This window comes from Mustela lutreola, chromosome 8 (assembly GCF_030435805.1).
Source record: "Mustela lutreola isolate mMusLut2 chromosome 8, mMusLut2.pri, whole genome shotgun sequence".
In the NCBI taxonomy this organism is placed as follows: domain Eukaryota; kingdom Metazoa; phylum Chordata; class Mammalia; order Carnivora; family Mustelidae; genus Mustela; species Mustela lutreola.
This window is the reverse complement of record NC_081297.1, coordinates 1488729-1506999: the sequence shown is the minus strand read 5'-3', so window position 1 is coordinate 1506999 and position 18271 is coordinate 1488729. Positions and strand designations below refer to the sequence as shown.

The 18271-nt window shown below is 50.3% G+C and overlaps 1 protein-coding gene across 9 annotated transcripts in view; it reads right to left on the bottom strand.

The window, feature by feature from the left end:
- Positions 1-10418: 10418 nt before the first annotated feature.
- Positions 10419-18271, bottom strand: part of ZMYND11 (zinc finger MYND-type containing 11) — a 108772-nt gene continuing 100919 nt past the window's right edge. For all 9 annotated transcript variants that reach the window (XM_059183664.1, XM_059183665.1, XM_059183663.1 and 6 more), the window contains 5 exons: positions 16708-16915; positions 16258-16326; positions 15417-15689; positions 15032-15217; positions 10419-12610 (listed from right to left, as the gene is read on the bottom strand). In XM_059183664.1, coding sequence (XP_059039647.1) covers positions 12488-12610; positions 15032-15217; positions 15417-15689; positions 16258-16326; positions 16708-16915 — 859 coding nt within the window. In that variant the 3' untranslated portion in view covers positions 10419-12487. The remainder of the gene's footprint in view (positions 12611-15031; positions 15218-15416; positions 15690-16257; positions 16327-16707; positions 16916-18271) is intronic.

Below are 18271 nucleotides of genomic sequence, written 5' to 3'. Positions count from 1 at the left end.
TAGTTTGGCTATTGTGGCCATTGCTGCTATAAACACTGGGGTGCAGGTGCCCCTTCTTTTCACGACATCTGTATCTTTGGGCTAAATACCCAGTAGTGCAATTGCAGGGTCATAGGGCAGCTTTATTTTTAATGTCTTGAGGAACCTCCATGCTGTTTTCCAAAGTGGCTACGTCAGTTTGCCTTCCCACCAACAGTATAGGAGGGCTCCCCTTTCCCCATATTCTCACAACCTGTGTTATTTCCTGTCTTGTTAATTTTGGCCATTCTAACTGGAAGGTGGTATCTCATTGTGTTTTTGACTTGTGTTTCCCTGAAGGCTAATGATGTTGAACATTTTTTCATGTGTTTTCTTAGCCATTTGTATCTCGTCTTTGGAAAAGTGTCTGTTCATGTCTTCAGGGGTTTTTTGGCTGTTGAGTTTGAGGAGTTCTTTATAGACCTTGGAGATCAGCCCTTTGTCTGTACTGTCATTTGCAAATATCTTCTCCCATTCCGTGGGTTGCCTCTTTGTTTTGTTGACTGTTTCCTTTGCTGTGCAGAAGCTTTTTATCCTGATGAAGTCCCAAAGTTCATTTTTGCTTTTGTTTCACTTGCTTTTGGAGACGTGTCCTGAAAGAAGTTGTTGTAGCTGATGTCAAAGAGGTGACTGCCCGTGTTCTCCTCTAGGATTTTAATGGATTCCTGTTCCACATTAGGTATTTCATCCATTTTGAATTTATTTTTTTCTAAGAAAGTAGTCTGTTTTCATTCTTCTGTATATAGCTGTCCAGTTTTCCCAGCATCATTTATTGAAGAGACTGTCTATTTTCCATTGGGCATTGTTTTCTGCTTTGTCGAAGATTAGTTGACCATAGAGTTGAGGGTCCATTTCTGGGTTCTCTGTTCTGTTCCACCGGTCTGTGTGTCTGTTTCTGTGCCAGCACCATGCTGTCTTGGTGATCACAGCTTTGTAACAGAGCATGGAATCGGGCAACATGATCTCTCCAGCTTTGTTTTTCTTTTTCAATATTCCCTGGCGATTCGGAGGCTTTTCTGGTCCCAAGAAAATTTTTGGATTGTTTATTCCAGCTCTTTGAAAAATGTCGATAGTACTTTGATAGGGATTGTTTTGAAAATGTAGATTTCTCTGGGCATTATAGACATTTTCACAATGTCTATTTTTCTAATCCTTGAGCATGGAATGTTTTTCCATCTCTTTCTGTCTTCCTCAATTTTTTCATGAGTGTTCTGTAGTTCCTGGAGTACAGATCCTTTAGCTCTTTGGTTAGGTTTATTCCTGGGTCTCTTATGGCTTTTGGTACTATAGTAGATGACCTGAATGCTCCCATGAAAAGACACAGGGTTTCAGATTGGATAAAAAAGTGGGAATCATCCATATGATGTCTATAAGAGACTCGTTTTGAACCTAGAGACATTTCCAGTTGGAAAGTAAGCGGGTGGAGAACCACTTAGCACACCAGCAGACCTCAGAAGAAAGCTGGGGTGTCAATCTTCATATCAGACTAATTACACTTTTTAAAAAATATTTTATTTATTTATTTGAGAGGGAGAGAGAGAGAATGAAAGAGAGAGAGCATGAGAGGAGAGAGGTCAGCGGGAGAAGCAGACTGCCCGCGGAGCTGGGAGCCCGATGTGGGACTCGATCCCGGGACTCCAGGATCATGACCTGAGATGAAGGCAGTCGCTCAACCACCTGAGCCACCCAGGTGCTCATTTGGTTTATTTAGTTTTATTTAGTTTAATTTGTTTATTTAGTTTAATTAGTTTAAGTATCAGTTTAATTAGTTTATTTATTTTAATTTAGGTTAATTTGGTTTAATTAGGTTTTAAACCAAAGACTGTAGTAAAAGATGTAGCGGGACACTGTATCATATTTAAAATGTCTATCCAAGAAGAAAATCTAACAGTTGCAAATATCTACGTCCCCAACATGAAAGCAGCCAGTTACATAAACCAACTTAAAACAACAAAAAAAGGAAACATATTGATGATAATACAGTAATAGTAGGAGACTTCAGCACTCCACTCACAGTAATGGACAGATCATCTAAGCAGAAGATCAGAGAAACAAGAGCTTTGAAGGACACACCGGACCAGAAGGACCTCATAGATATACACAGAAGACTCCATCCTAAAACAACAGAATACTCGTTCTTCTCGAGTGCACGTGGAACCTTCCACATACTGGGTCACAGATCAGGGCTCACCCGATACCAACAGATTGAGACTATTCCCTGCGTATTCTCAGTCCACAGTGCTGTGAAACTGGAGTGCAACCACAAGGAAAGTTTGGAAGGAACTCAAACTCTTGGAGGTTGAAGGGCATTCTGCTAAGGAATGAATGGGTGAACCAGGATATTAAAGAAGAAATTAAACAATTCATGCAAACCAATGAAAATGAAAACACGTTGGTCCAAAACCTGTGGGATCCTGCAAAGGTGGTCCTTGGTGGGGAGCCCACAGGCACACGAGCCTCCCTCAGAAAACGAGCGCCTCGTCTCCTCTTTGACCTCACCAGAGCTGTGTCAGTATTGTTTATCTTAAAAAACAAACAAAAAAACCCGCTCTTACTTTCTTTTTCCTGCTGTTTTTCTCACCTTTGTTTCAATTCTGATATTGGTATTTCTTTCCTTTTAAGTCGGAGTTTCATTTGTTCCTTGAGGCGCATCTGTTTGAAGTCTCTGCTCCGTGAGCGTTCATCGGCCTGTGCCCCCGCCAGAACCGCTGTGTGCGGAGCCCGGGGCTTTGCCGTGTGCCACCTGCACACTCGTGATTCCCAGTTTTCTGTAATTGCCTTTTGATTCCTCCTCTGACCCGCCGATAGTTCCAGAGCATGCTCTCTAGTTTGCAGGCATCTATAGATTTTCTCACTTTCCTCTTGTTGATTTTTACTTTCACACCATTGTGGTTGGAAAAGATACTTGTTATCTTCTTAAATTTGCTAGTAATTGTTCAGACCGAGTGTCCTGGGGATTTTCCATGCACGCGAGAGGAATATGTACTTTGCTTCTGTTGGATGGAACGTCTATAAATGTCTTTTAGGACCATTAGGTCCAGTGTGTATGGTTCCAGCGTGATGTTCACTGGTTAATTTTCTGTCTGCGTGACCCGTCGGTTGCCGAAGGTGAAGCATTAACCCCCGTCCTCCTGCCGTGTGGTCTGGTTTCCCTTCGGGTCTCATACTGTATCATGTGCAGCAGCGCCAAGTGCATGTGTATCTACAGCTGTCTCACCTTCTTGATATCTTCCCTTTTGTATATTCGCCTTCATCGTCTCTGTTTATTATGTGAGTCGCCATACAGCACGTCATCGGTCTTGGTGTAGGTTCCACGGTTCGCTGTGTGTAGAACACCCCGGTTCAAGACAACACGTGCCTCCTTAATGCCCATCCCCGGGCTAGCCCATCCCCCAGGCCCCTCCGCTCTGAAACCCAGATTGTTTCCCAGAGACCAGAGTCTCTCATGGTTCGTCTCCACCCTGTGATTCCCCCCGTCATATTCCCTTCCTTCTCCTAATGTCCTCCATGCTGTTCCTTATGCTCCACAAATAAGTGAAACCATATGATAATGGACTCTCTCTGCTTGACTTATTTCACTCAGCATCATCTCTTCCAGTCCCGTCCATGTTGCTACAAAAGTTGGGTATTCGTCCTTTCTGATGGAGGCATCATACTCCATAGTGTATACGGACCACGTTTTCCTTATCCATTCGTCCGTTGAAGGCCTTATCCATGCGTCCGTTGAAGGGCATCTTGGTTCTTTCCACAGTTTGGCGACTGTGGCCATTGCTGCTATAAACATTGGGGTACAGATGGCCCTTCTTTTCACGACATCTGTATCTTTGGGGTAAATACCCAGGAGTGCAACTGCTGGGTGGTAGGGTAGCTCTATTTTTAACTTTTTGAGGAATCTCCACACTGTTCTGCAGAGAGGCTGCACCAGCTTGCTTTCCCAACAGTGTAAGAGGGCTCCCCTTTCTCCACATCCTCGCCAACGTGTGTTGTTTCCTGCCTTGTTAATTTTGGCCATTCTAACTGGTGTGAGGTGGTATCTCATTGTGGTTTTGATTTGAATCTCCCTGATGGCTAAGGATGTTGAAAATTTTTTCATGTGTCTGTTGGCCACTTGTGTGTCGTCTTTAAAGAAGTGTCTGTTCATGTCTTCTGCCCCTTTTTTGACTTATTTGTTTTTGGGGTGTGGAGTTTAAGAAGTTCTTTATAGATCTTGGACAGCAGCCCTTTATGTGTCGTGTCCTTTGCACACATCTTCTCCCATTCTGCGGGCTGCCTCTCTGTTCTGTGGACTGTTCCCTGTGCGGTGCGGAAGGCTTTGATCTTGATGACGTCCCAGTAGATCATTTTTGCTTCTGTTTTTCTTACTTTGGAGACGTGTCTTGAAAGAAGTTGCTGTGGCCAATGTCGAAGAGGTGACTGCCTGTGTTCTCCTCTAGGATTCTGATGGATTCCTGGCTCATACTTAGATCTTTCATCGTTTAGAGTTTATCCTTGTGTATGGAATGGTCGCATTTCATTCTTCTGTCCAATTTTCCCAGCACCATTTACTGCAGAGACTTTGTTCCATTGGACATTCTTTCCTGCTTTGTCGAAGATCAGTTGACCATAGAGTTTGAGGGTCCATTTCTGGGCCCTCCGTTCTGTTCCACTGCTCTATGTGTCTGTTTTTGTGCCAGTGCCATACTGTGTTGGTGATCACGGCTTTGTATAGAGCTTGAAATCAAGCAACATGATGCCTCAAGCTTTTTTTTTTTTTTTTTTTCTTTTTTGAACCAATCAGGCAATTCAGAGGTTTTCTGGTTCTAAAAAAAATTTAGGATTGTTTATTCCAGCTCTTTGAAAAATGTCATGGTATTTTGATAGTAGGCATTGAAAGTATAGATTTCTCTGGGCAGCATAGACATTTTTAACAATGTTTATTCTTCCAATCCTTGATTTATGGAATGTTTTTCTGTCCTTTTTTAAAAAGGATTGTTTATTTATTTGAGAGAGAGAGAGGCAGAGAGAGTGACAGCGACCAGGACCGAGTGGGGAGCAGAGCGAGAGGCAGGGTCAGAGCCGAGCAGGAGGTCCAACGGGGGCTCGATCCCAGGGTTGACCCCGGGGTCATGACCTGAGCCAAAGGCAGATGCTCAACTCACTGAGCCCCCCAGGAACCCCTGTTTTTCTATCTTATTGTGTTTTCTTCTATTTCTTTCATACGTGTTCTGGGGTTTCTGGAGTATAGATCTTTTACCTCTTTGGTTAGGTTGATTACTAGGTATCTTATGGGTTTGGTGCTGTTGTAAATGGGATCGATTCCCGAACTTCTCTTTCTACAGTGGCATTGTCAGTGTATAGAAAACCAACAGATTTCTGTGCACTGATTTTATATCCTGCTGCATTACTGAATTGCTCTATGAGTTCTAGTAATTTGGGCATGGAGTGTTTTGGGTTTTCCATATAAAGTATCATGTCATCTGTGAAGAGACAGTTTGACTTCTTTGCTGATTCGGATGCATTTTATTTCTTTTTGTTGTGTGATGGCTGAGGCTAGGACTTCTAGTCCTATGCTGAACAAGAACGGTGACCATGGACATCCCTGTCATGTTCCTGATCTTAAGGGAAAAGCTTGCAGCTTTCCCCATTGAGAACGATAATCTCTGTGGGCTTTTCATAGATGGTTTTTATGACACTGAGGAACGTTCCCTCTGTCCCTGCACTCTGAAGAGTTTTAATCAGGAAAGGATGTTGTACCTTCGTCGTCTCTTGTTACCATTTTTTACCCAAGGTCCCTTTTGTGTGATGAAAGCCTTCCTATTCCTGCTTTCTCTTATGTCACTGTCCATCCCTTCGGTTTGAGCCTGTGTGAGCCTTCCAGCCTGAAGTCGGTTTTCTCAGGACACGCATGGCTGCGTCTTGTGCTTTATCCGTCCGGCTGCTCTGTCGTTTCTGGCTGGTCCGTTCGGTCTGTTCGCGTTCGGAGCGGCTGCCGTACGTAAGGTTCACAGCGGCATCTTACTGCCTTCGGGTGGCTTTGTACTTCCACGGTTTCTTTTTCACTGGTTTTGCCTCCTTTTGTAAATTTGTGATTTTCTCCTGTCTCCTTTTCTTTACCTTTGAGCATCTACGGTCAGATCTTGCTTTGTGGTAACCGGAGGCTCAGGGAAGGCATCTCCTGGAGCCAGCAGTCCGCTGTCAGCCGATGCGGCTGTGCTCGGATACAAAAGCTTCACATGGTCTCTGCCCTGTGAATTACTTTGTCATCCATCACCTCTTTTTATCGTATGTATTCAGTGACAAATTACAGTAACTATAATTAGTTTTAATATTCCTTTCCTTTTTGCCTTTTATTATAAATGGCTAAAACAGCATCCTATTCCAGAATTAGAGGATTTTTTTTTTTTTAAGTCTGACTGTGTATTTTCTTATATTTTTATGTTGTAAGTTGTGTCTTTTCACTTCAGCTCGAAGAAATCCTTCCAGCATTTCTTGGAAGGCGGGTTGAGTGGGGACGAACGCCCTCTGCTCCTGTTCACGAGGACCTTTATTTCTCTTTCCTATCTGAAGGGTGACTTCGCCAGCAGAAGTCTAGGCCAGCAGGTTTTCTTTCAACACCTTGTGTCCTCACACTCTCTCCTTTCTGGCCTGTAGGGTTTCTGCGGAGATGTCCACGGAGCGCCTACGAACGGTTCCTTTCTGGGTGATCATCTTTGTTGTCCCCCGTAGCTGCTTTTAGAATTCGTTCTTTATGTTACATTTTTGGCAGTTTCATTATAGTGTCTTGAAAATGTTCTTTTTGCAAGGAGGTATGAGGGTGATCTCTTACCCTCATGAACTCGTTAGTCCAGCGGGCTCCCTGGGCTGGGGAGGTTGTCCAACGTCGTAACTTCACACAAGTTTCCTGCCCCTTTCTCCCTTCGACTAGAACCCACTGCTAATATTTGTTCTTCTGACTGGATCCCAGAGTGCACAAGGGTTTTCTTCGGTCTTTTTCATTGCTTTGTTCTGCACTGACTGGGCTGAGCGTCCCAGGCCCGGATCCGTTCATTCTGAATCCGTTTGCGCTGCTGCAGACGAGCTCTGTGCCTTTTTCGTTTCATGGGTGGTTTTCAGTGCCACAATTTCTACTTGGTTCTTTTTGGGTGATTTTTATCTCCTTGGTAAATATCTTATTTTGAACTTGTATTTTTTTTTGTTTTTTATTGAATTGTTTTCCTGTAGCTCTTTGAGTTTCTTCAAAATAGCTACTTTTTATTTCTTTATTACCTAGGTCACAAAACCCATGCTTTGAAGCTGGGTTACCAGGGAATCATCTTTTGACGGTCATGTGTCCTGGGTCTTGTTCATGCTCCTTGTATTTTTTGCACTGTTGTCCTTGCATTTGAAGAAGCAGACACGTCCTTTGGTCTTCGCCAGTCGCCTCAGTATCCGAGCTGCGGCGCTTACTAGGAGGCTCACCTCTACCTTTGGATGGGAGCCTCTTTCAGCCTTCTTGTTCCCGGGGCAGAATTCTTAAGCTTATGCCTTCTGTGGTTCTTAAAATTCGGTTGACCGGCTCCTGGAAACCTCTCTCCTGTCTTCCCAAAGGTAGTGCCAGGTTTGTGGTTTCTCCCTTGTCCCTGATCCTGGGTCTTTTCTGACCTCAGAGCCGGCCCTGACCGCTGCACCAGAAGCAAAGGAGCAGCTGTGGAGCCGGGGTCGTGTGGGTTCTGCTCCGGGGCACGGGGGTGTCCTGGCCTGGTGCGGAGGCCGCTGGAGGGGGCTCCTAAGGGTTGCGGGGACCCGTTGCCGAGCGCGGCCGCCCGGAGCTCTGCGTGCTCGCCGGCCGCCGCTGCGCGTCTCCGTGTACTCCTCCCTGCCGGCCGCGGGCGTCCACGCGGGGACCTCTTGGGCGGTCTCCTGGCCACCTTGCCGCACAGAGGTCCCTGCAGCTGCCATCAGGCCTGCGTGGTCTTTCCTTGAGCGTGCAGAGAACCAGACCGCTTTCAGGGTTCCCCGATTTCTGCGGGCTGTCTGTTTTCTGTGGGTATCTGCTCAGGCTGACACTCTCCGGGGGTCCTGGGGAATGTGGCGAGCAGCGATGGGGCTGGTTCTTGGCTGCATCGGCTGCACAGCGACGGGGAGGTGCGCCGCCTGTCGCATAACGCACAGGGGGACCGGCCTCTTCTGGGTCCTGGGCATATGCTGCTCGACCCCATAGCAAGCAGACGGGCACCCTGGTTGCTGGATAAAGGTCGGTTCGATGGGGACCATCTTACCCTCCACAGGGTTGACAGCAGTCTAGTGCGCTCTTCTTGTCCTGAACGGAGCTTCCCGCATGTTTTTCTTTTCCCCGTTCATTAACCAGCCTCTCGAGTGGTGTTCTCGGACCGTGTCGCCCCAGCCCCGATTCTGCAGCCACCTTCACTCGTCTCCGGCGCCACGAGCGCCCCCTCCGGCAGTCCTTCGGCTTCCCTAACCGCAGCGGGTCCCGTTCTCTCCACGACCCTTAACCCTGTCGACCTCTTTAGCAGAGTGTTTTCCTAACTCTTCCTGATTTAAAAGTCATATGCACCGTAGAAGTAAAAAGGAGAAAGAGGAGTCCTCCCCAAATCGATTCTGGGTCTTCTGGAATGCCGTTCTTGCTAGCTACCTCCTGCTCACCTTTCAGAGTTCAGCTGGTAGATCAGACTGGTCGGCCTGCCCTAGTTCTTCTCCTGCCTACGCTCCGCGCTTTCTCGGCACCTTTCATCTCGTACTGTTTCCTCCCTCACGTAAGTCTGGTTTGTAAGCAGATGCTGGACGTAGCCGATGCCCTCACTAGATCATGAACCGTACAGGGACAAGTAATGTCTGTCCTGCTCGTGACTAGATCCCTGGCATCTGACTTCTGAACTCCGCGGTGACCTTTGTGCACCTCCAGCGACACTCGGTCATTGCAAGACTTACACGAAGCCACTCACAGCCCTCACGGGGCTGATGCTAGCAACGCAGTGCTCCACCCTGAGCAGCTCGGGGCCTCTGCTTCCCTCCAGTGGGAGATGAAGACGTTGGACTGGATCCAGGTTTTCGCTCTGTCATAGCAGCCCGTAGACCTCGGGATCCCTGGCCGGGGCTGCCCGATTAAAATGTCACACTCTACACCTCAGACTCTGAAACAGGAGAGTCCCCTCGGCTCAAACTCTGGCAGGAACGGATGGTTTTCTTGTCAGCTGCCAGCTGTGGAGGAGGCGCTCGCACATCCGTGGGTGTCGTCAGCCCTGGCCTCCAGAAAGGCGGGGACGCAGCATCACCTGCTCAAAGGTCTTCGAGACCTTTGCCAGCCGCACATGAAGGAAACGTGCCGGTCCCGATGGAGATGGCTGAAAGCCTAAAAGTGGATTTTGAAGACTTAGTGCAAACAAGCATGATAAATAGCTCATTAACTGATATATTAAATATTGAAATATTCTGGCACATTACATTAAGATGTATACGTTGAGTGCCACCTGCTCCTTCTAAATACGGCGACTAGGAAATTTAAAATTACCTGCGTGCCCGCATTGAAGGGTCTCCTCTGACAGCATTCTGTGCATTTAGCGCGTTTAGCCCTCCCGCACCCTGCCGTGATCCCTGGCCAACAGTATCCGCGTCACTCGGAAGGTTGAGAAATGGCGGAGCACCAGCTCCTCCGACCCCAGACGTCCAAGCTCAGACCCTGCGTTTTAGTTGGGTTCCCAGGTGATCTGCGTACACGAGTCTGAGAAGGTCTGATGTAAGTCACAGTCACGAGACCCCCACGGCCTCCCTGCCCAAGCCCCTGGATCAGGGGCTTTAGTACATACTCTGGAATGATTTTATACCCGAGGGACCTCGAGGGACCTGGACCCTTCTAGGGTGTGGGGAGCCTCTAGATGGGCCGGAGGAATCTCTAAAATACTAAAATTTTATGCAGCTTATTTGTGAACGTAGGTGGCTTTTCATGAAAGAACCACCGTGTGTCGCCAGCACTTGGGACGTGCTGAGCAGGGCAGAAGCTGGGGTGAGCCCAGCAGCGTCCCCGCGAGCTCTCCTGCGACCCTGACGGTCACAGTCGAGAACCATGTGCCGAGGCACGGATGCGGCCTAAGCCATGCACTGCCTGACCGTCTGGAGGGTGATGCCAGCCTTTGCGGACATCAGTGTCGCGGGACGGGTTTGATACAAGATGTGGCCATGTTCAGCCTAGCATAAGGGGTGAGAACATGGGTTTTGAAGTCAGACCTAAATTTTTCAAGAAACAATGAAAGTACTTTCAGTGTTTTTCAGGACTGATGAAAGCTTAAATGTTTAAGTGAACAATGAAGACCTGCCTCCACGGAGAGCCAGTGGCCCACGGGTAAGCGACAGCACAGGGTCACCACGGGACCCGGCCGTGTTTGCTGGTTTCACCCATTCCCCTCTAGCAAACCAATTTATTAAAGTCAGTTTTTTTAAATACATTTATTAACCAATGTTAACACATTAAATGAATCTATATATTGCTAGTCAGAGCAGCTTACAAAATGCCAGAATGCGTCGTAGAACCGGACAGCCACAATGAGTAATTACAATGTGCGTAGTGGCTAAGCTCAACACCTTGATATAGCTTTATGATTCGCAGAAAATTTTTATAATGATTCCTAAAACAATCAATTGTAATTTTACCTAAAACTTTTACAAAACCAGGCCACAATCTCTTTTTTTTAATTTTGTTTTTTTTTTTTTTTTTTTTTTTAACACACAGTTTTCACACTGTAGTAACTTGGAAATGTGCAACCGTGTCAACGGAGACAAAAAAGCCAAAGGAACACGAATCTTACTTTCATGCAGCTATCAGTTAAATAGTACATACTCTGGAATGATTTTACACCAAAAATATTTCCACAATAACTTGCTCTCATAGGGGTGGATCGAAGTTTTAAAACTTGAAAAACAATCAGAGAAGGTAAGCGTTCTCGGTTACAAGGTGTCCGTCAGACCACAGCCCCCGGCGACGCCGACAGTCACACAGCGATGGGCGGACGCGGCGGCCTGTCGACGGACCCGCGTCGGCGCCCGGACGGCATCGGGCCCGGGTGGAGGGTTTCACAGAAGACTTCGTTACCTTTCCATCTTTAGAGTGACCCTGACAAACCTGGAGAAAACTTTTTAAAAGGTTTTCCTCCTGATTCTTTCACTTCCATGGTGTGTAATTGCTTTAATAAATATCAAAGGACTAAATAAATATTTACAAATTATTTCTCTAACCTTTAAAAATAACTAAATGATAAATGGGAATTTGACTTGGTCTAAGATCAGTCGTTGAAAAAACAAACGGTGAGATTTTTCTTTTTAAAAAAAGTAATTTAAGTTTTCCTGGCTGAATTTTATATATCTATGTATAAAAAAATCCTTATTCAACTATCGATCCATTCCTATTGGTAATGCTTCTTAATCCAGACATTCCGCAAAATACAGACTTTTTACAAATCACGGCATCTTTAATACAAGAAAATTAACATGCATTATTCTTCATTCTGTGTACAGTGATGGAGTTCATTCGTGGGCAGTGACCCATTACTACAAACATAACGGCCTCTGTGAAACGTAAGTGCTCTCTTCCCCTTCAGTACTAATTTACAACGTACGCGGTGACACCAGGTAACGGGCAGTCAGATGAGACCCGGGAAGGAAGGCAGCATTAAGGAAGTCTGTACGCCTCTTCTGAATTCCATGGGTGGAGAAAGGTAGTTTTTGGCTTTTTATTTTTTATCTCGTTACAAGCACTCATGTTAGGACAAAGATGAAATGTGCAAACTTTAAAATTTAAATATTCATTTTCTCTAAGATCCAGCTCAGTAAAAGATTACCCCAGTTCCCTGCAATTTTAAACTACAAGATCAAAGCTAATAATTTGTTATAAAAGTTATATATTGAAAAGAAATAATGAAAAACACAATTGGGAAATATTTAAGAAAAAATACGCAGGACTAGCACCTGCCGTGTCAACCCTGTTCCCTAAATTCAGTCATACACCCACTGGCATAACCAACAGATAATGCCTTTAAACAGGAAATTAAGCTGAACAAAACCAGCTCAACAAGGTTAAGAAATAAATTTCACATCAAGGTAGTATGTTTTATTTCTGAAACAGTTCTGGACTTCTTACATTCAGATCTATTTTAGATGTGTCTCTGTTTCACTCGCTTGTATTCACCTGTTGTTTTGTAAAGATCTGTTGTTTAAAGGTTAAAATCTCTGTAAAACCTAAAAATGTTTTAAAATTTGCTGAAAATGCAACAAATTCTCAATTAAAATTTATTTAAAATGATACCCTCCACTGATGTTACTTTGACCCCCTGAAAAACTCCGGAGGAGCGTTAACAAAAGATTTAAACTACTGTGCAAAATTTCTTCACGAAAAGTGTTTAAAGGCTGGTGCAAAATGGGAAGCAAACTCTAAACAATTTTGGCTTCTCGGAAACAAAAACCGCTGTGTCTGAGGAGGTGCGCGCCGGCGCCCGGGGCGCCCTCATCTCTTCCGGCGGCAGGTGCGCTTGTGCTCCGCGTGCCAGTGCTCCTGCTGGCACTTGATGGAGCAGTAGGACGTGTTCCAGCAGCAGTGGTACATGGCCTCCTCCTCACAGTTGTAGCACTGCAGGGAGAAAGAGGGCCCTGGTTAGACCGGCAGCCTCGGAAGCGCCGCTCGCACGCACCGGCGCAGCTCGACCGGCAAGCACGGCCCGCGAGGAGAGCCGCTGTGCTGCGCAGCGGGCCGGACGGCAGGCGACAGGGAGGCCGCGTGGGCCGCGGCGCTGGGTCCGTCCCCGGCAAGTGTGGGCACCCCCGGCACACGGACTCCTCACCTCTACTGCTCACGGCCAGCAGCGCATGCATCTAGAGAGGGTTCCGGAAGGACGGCAGGGCGGGAAGCACCAGGCATCTTGCCCCGCGTGGGCAACTCCAGGAACTATTCTGGAGAACTAGAGTCTTCTGCAGGCTGCCAAGCTCCCGGGGAAGTTGATGAATTTTGGTCTATTTGGGCTCTTAGCACAGTAGCAAGTGTCTCCCACTGCCCGCTGCCCGGGGCAGCTGTGCCTACTACGCTCGGCGGGCTGCACGTAAGCGGCGGCTCAGGAAAGACCTGACAAAGCCTCGGTTCACGCCTCAGACTGAGTCTCAGCACAAAGAGCCTATGACAAAAATGGGCAAACCCGAAAAGGGGGAGAAGAACGAGTTCTAGAGTCACCCCACAATTAGACTCAAGTGTCCAGTGTGCAGCCTCACAAAATGATGAAATAGTGGCATTCAAAGAAAAATAACACTGTCCCTGAAAAGGGCCCAACAGCAGAGGTTATTAAAGACCTTTAATAGCAGTTTTAAAGATGCTCAAAGAACTAGACAGAGATGTGGAGAAAGTTAGTGACGTGTGAACACAGTGGACATTCCATTAAAAAGCAACCAGAAAGAAAATCTGCAGCCGAGAAGTCCATCGGCTAAAGCACTGGTTCTCTGCAGGCAAATCTGAGCAGCAGACGCGATGGGAGAAAAGTCAGCAGAACCCGAGGGACGGCGGGACACTGTCCACTGTACCGGACACACGGTCTGAGACGGTCACAGAAGGACAGAGGACAGGGTAGCGATTGCGCGAGGAGGTCATGGCTGTGAACCTCTCAATCTGACAGGAGACCTGAACATAAACACTCAAGACGCTCAAGGAACTGCACGTCAGAGTCAATGAGACGCATCTAGACACGTTATCTCCCAACTTCCGAAAGCCCAGGTTACCAGAAATCCGGGAAGCCTACAAGGGAAACGGCCACGCACAGGAGATCACCAGGGTGTCACCGCCAGCCTTGTCGTCAGAAACTCCGGAGGCAGAAGGCAGGTGCCACCGACGCGGAATCCGAGATTCAGCAGAACTGTCCTTCTAAACGTGACGGATAAATTCTGAAATTCCCAGATACCCCAAAGCTGAAGGGCCCTGTGGCTTGTCCTGTAAGAAATGCTCGGGGGAGCTGTGCGTGGAGAAGCACTTGAGCACCAGCCAGCACCTCCGTGGTGTGAAGAGAAACGCTCAAGATTCCGGCAGAGACGAAACCGAGAGAGAACCTGGGAAAGCCAGCGCTCCTGAGCTCTCCGGTCTCAGCTAAACTGACCAAGGGGACTCGAATTACTAACATCAGAAACGAATGTGGGCGCTTACGACTGAGTCCACAGAAATACGAAGGACTTTAAGAAAGTAACTACTAACTACTCCATGTCAGAAAACCGAAGAAACTAGATAATGAACAAACTCCCAGAAGAATAAAACTTACCGAGACTAACTCAAATTTAAGCATATTGAATGACAAAAATCTCAATAAAAAGAGCCCTAGACTTGCTCGTTATTCTAGTAAATCCCAGCATATAGTTAAACCAGGACTAACAGCAAGCCTTCCCAAACTTTCCCCAAACGCTGTAGTATCGGAAGCACCTCCTACCTCACCCTGTGAGTCCAGCATAACCCGACAAAAGGCAACACACCCTTCGTGATAAAAACCACTCAACGAAATAGGAACAGAAGGAAACTGCCGCGTACGAAGAACCCAGAGCAAACATCACACTCTGTGAAAACCTGGAAGTTTTTCCTTTAAAATCAGGAATGAGGCACGAACACACTTTTGCCACTTGTATTGAGCAAAGAATAAAATACGTAGGAATGAAGGTGACCACGGAGGGGGAAGCCTGCACCACTCCAGACACGGACAAATGGAAACCCGCCCCGCATTCGTGGGCCGGAGGACGTCCTACTGCTACGACGTCACGGGACCGACGCCATCCACGCTCCAGTGCCCTCCCCATCAGAAGCACACGATACGGCTTTCAGATGCAGAAAACCCATCCCGAAAGTCGCGTGGACTGTCCACGGACCCAAAGAGCCAAAATGACCCCAAAGAAGAACCGACCATCGTCTCGTGCCGGGATGAACCCCCCCGACCGCACAAGGGCTGTCAGCGGGTTTCCCCACGGCATTTCCGCGTCCGCATGCGGCGCACGTCCACGACGCGGACCGCGAGGCCACGCGGCTGCTTACCCACTGCTTCTTCTTGGTCTGCGAGATGAGCTGTTTGTGCTGCGTCGCCAGCTTCTTGATTTCCTCCACGAACTCCTCTTTACACTTCTCCTTCACCTGCTTACACTTCCTGTCCATCTCGCCCTGCATGCTGGCCACCGCTTTACTGACCGCCTGCCGCTTCTCCTCCTCCATCTCCGAGCGCAGCTAGGACGAGAGCGGCAGCCGGTGACCGGCCCGCCCAGAGCCCGCGCCCGGGGTCTGCGGCGCCAGGGGTCCTCCCTGCTCGGCGCCCAGGGGCCCGGGGGCACGCAGGGTTCCAGGACCCGGTTCCCACGCTCCCGCCGGGAGGGGCCGCCCCCGGGACACGGCCCCCGTCGTGCGCAGCCCACGGAGGCCGCTTTACCTTCTCCAGAGCTTCCCGCACGACCCTCTCGGTCTCCCGCTTGTGGTCAGACTTCATGCGGTCCTTGAAGTCGTTGAAGATCTTGGTGTACTTGTCGTGGCACACGCTCTGGCACAGCCCGTCGCCGCTGGTCTGCGTGCTTCGGTGCAGCATACGTGGGGAGGAGGCACTTAACTTCTTGGTCTGAGTGGACACGGACACCTTTTCGATCGGCTGAGGCATCGTGGGGATCTCCTGGCTGGAACTCACGGCTTCCGTCTCCGGCTCTGGCTCCTGCAGGACAAGGACAGTGCACGTGGGACAGGCCGCCCGCCGGACCAAGAGCAAGGCCGGTCAGACTAGCACGGCGGTGTCATCAGGACGGTAAACTCTGTGCTTTACCACAGCCAACCCAACGAAAAACCCCAAAACTTCTAAGCAATCAACAGCCAAGATAATTCCAAACAGAAACTGTAGAACTTTGTGGCAAACACACACTACGGTCTTTTCTCCTCAGACTAAATAAAGCTGTGCTGTAAGATATAAAGCCATGACCCGCTCAGAGTCACTGCTACGGACCAGGTTCATTAACAGACACCCCAGTGTTCCGAACCACAGACTCGTCATCCTGAGAGTCCGAGCTTGGACTCCCTCAGGTTCTGAACGCCAACACAAGGGAGGGCTGGGGCCGGACAGATGCGGCCTGTGCCGCGCACGAGCTCTTCCCGGGACGCGGGCGGGCAGACGACAGGCTCCCTGACAGCGGTGTTCGTGAGCGCCGCGGGGGCACACTGTCGTGACCGAGGCGTGGGAGGCGTTTTCTGGGGCCGTGCCGCCCACACAGCGCAGCGCGGCCACTTACTTCCTTCTTGGGTTCCACACTTTGATTGCGCCGTCCCTTCTTTGCTCTCGGTTCCTGTGTGACCTTCAGCTGTGGGCATGAAAGAGGGACAGCCTGTGACTCAGACAGCACGACTCCCTGGTCGCGGGCCCACAGGGAGACGCGAGTCACGGCTCCCTGGTCGCGGGCCCACAGGGAGACGCGAGTCACGGCTCCCGGGCGCACTCCGCTCCCTCCGACCCTGCGGCTCCCGCACCCGGAGCTCCCCGGTGGGGGTGGGAATGCCGGGCTCCTGCACCGGCCGGGTCGCTGGCTGCATTGGGCCGGGGGCTGCAGGCGACCCGGCAGGGCCGACGCCTCTGGCTGAGCGCTCGGCGGGCGTCTGTGCGGCAGGCAGGAGCGCCGCGGGGAGGGCAGCATGACCGTGCGCTCGTCCCCGCCATCGACAGGCTGCCGCCTGCGGGCCCCCACCTGCTCGTTGCTGGTGGACGAGATGCTGGACTCCGCCTCCTCCTCCCCCCGGTCCTCATTCTTGGACTTCCAGAACCGTCCCTCGCGGAGGAAGCGCTGGTGCAGCTCCAGCTCGTCACAGGCCCGCTTCCAGCCCATGCTGCGCTTCACGTGCAGCCGGTGCACGTTCACGGTGATGTCCTGGATGTTCTCCGACGGGATCCAGGCCCTGCGAGGAGCACCAGAGCGCGGTTAGAAACTTCTGGAACGCCCCTACTCTCCACCCCTGCAAAGCAGGCCCCGGAGCGGCTGCACACCCTGCAGCCGTGGGTGAGACCCGCTGTCTGGGGGGACGACGTGTGCCCGGCACCGCCCCGGCTTCTCTCAGCCAGGCCGGCGGCCGCAGCTCCTGCCCAGCATGGAAGGCACCCACAGCGGCTCGGGCAGACGAGAGCCGCAGGCCGTGAGCCCGCACGCACTGCACACACGACGCGAGGGCGTCCGAGCCCGGCTCCCCGCCACGCGGCGCTTCCAGCACGTCCGCACTGACCTCCAGGTCATCACTGACGCAGCAGCGTTCAGCCACGGACTGATAAGAAAATAAGCGTCTCTGAATGACGTTCATACTGACCCAAAGTTACCGGACACACAAAACCATACGCAGTTCCGGGAAGAGGCGAGAACTCAGGAACAGCTTCCCAGGCGCTCACACCGCGACTGCACGTCCCCGTGTGCCCACGAAGGCACCACACACGCTGCAGGATGAGTGTGTCCTGAGCAGGCGATCCTGCCGCATCTGTGGACAGAGCTGCTGTGCAGACGGGCGAGGGAAGCCATTACCACGGGGCAGGACCGAGCGGCACCGGCACACGCGGAGCCTCAGTCCGGAAGGGACCGTGTCCCAGCTGAGAAGCGATGTGCGATGTGTGGCCAAGGGATCACGTGTGCCGCAGCAGGGGAGCCGTTCCCAGCAGAGGGGATGGCACGCGTGAGACGGACCGCGGCAAGGTGCCTGAGACTCTCTAGAGCCTCCAGTCCAAGTGTGCAAGTGGCACCTCAAACACACAGATCTGCACTTCACGTCTTCTGCGTCACTGCACGTGGTCAGCTGCCCCTGCTGGCCAGCGGCGACGGGGGCCCCAGCCTGAGGACTGAAGAGACCGAGGGAGTCACGGCACGTGGGCCTCAGCCACGAGTGCAGACTCCCGCGTTGCAGCACAAGCCCTGCGCTCTGTGGTGTCAACACGTGGTCCTGACGTCCCAGGCCGGCGGCTGGACCCGTGGGACCGGAGCGGCCATGGCTACATCCGAACGTACCCCGCCCACGGCGTCCCCCGGACGGACGCACTCCATTGGCCACCCATGACGCGGATGGCAGCTACGACCGGCTCTCCTACGAGGAGCGGAGGAGACAGGGCTTGTGGGGGAGCGGCTGCCCTTACTCTTGAGGTCAGCAGCACTGCCTGGGCATGCGGCATGCGCCGGGCAGTAACACACGGTCACCTCCTACAGGCCATGCTCCTGAGACAGATCTCCGCGGCTGGCCGTGGGGACGGCCTGGGTGCACCTGTGACCGATCAGGGTA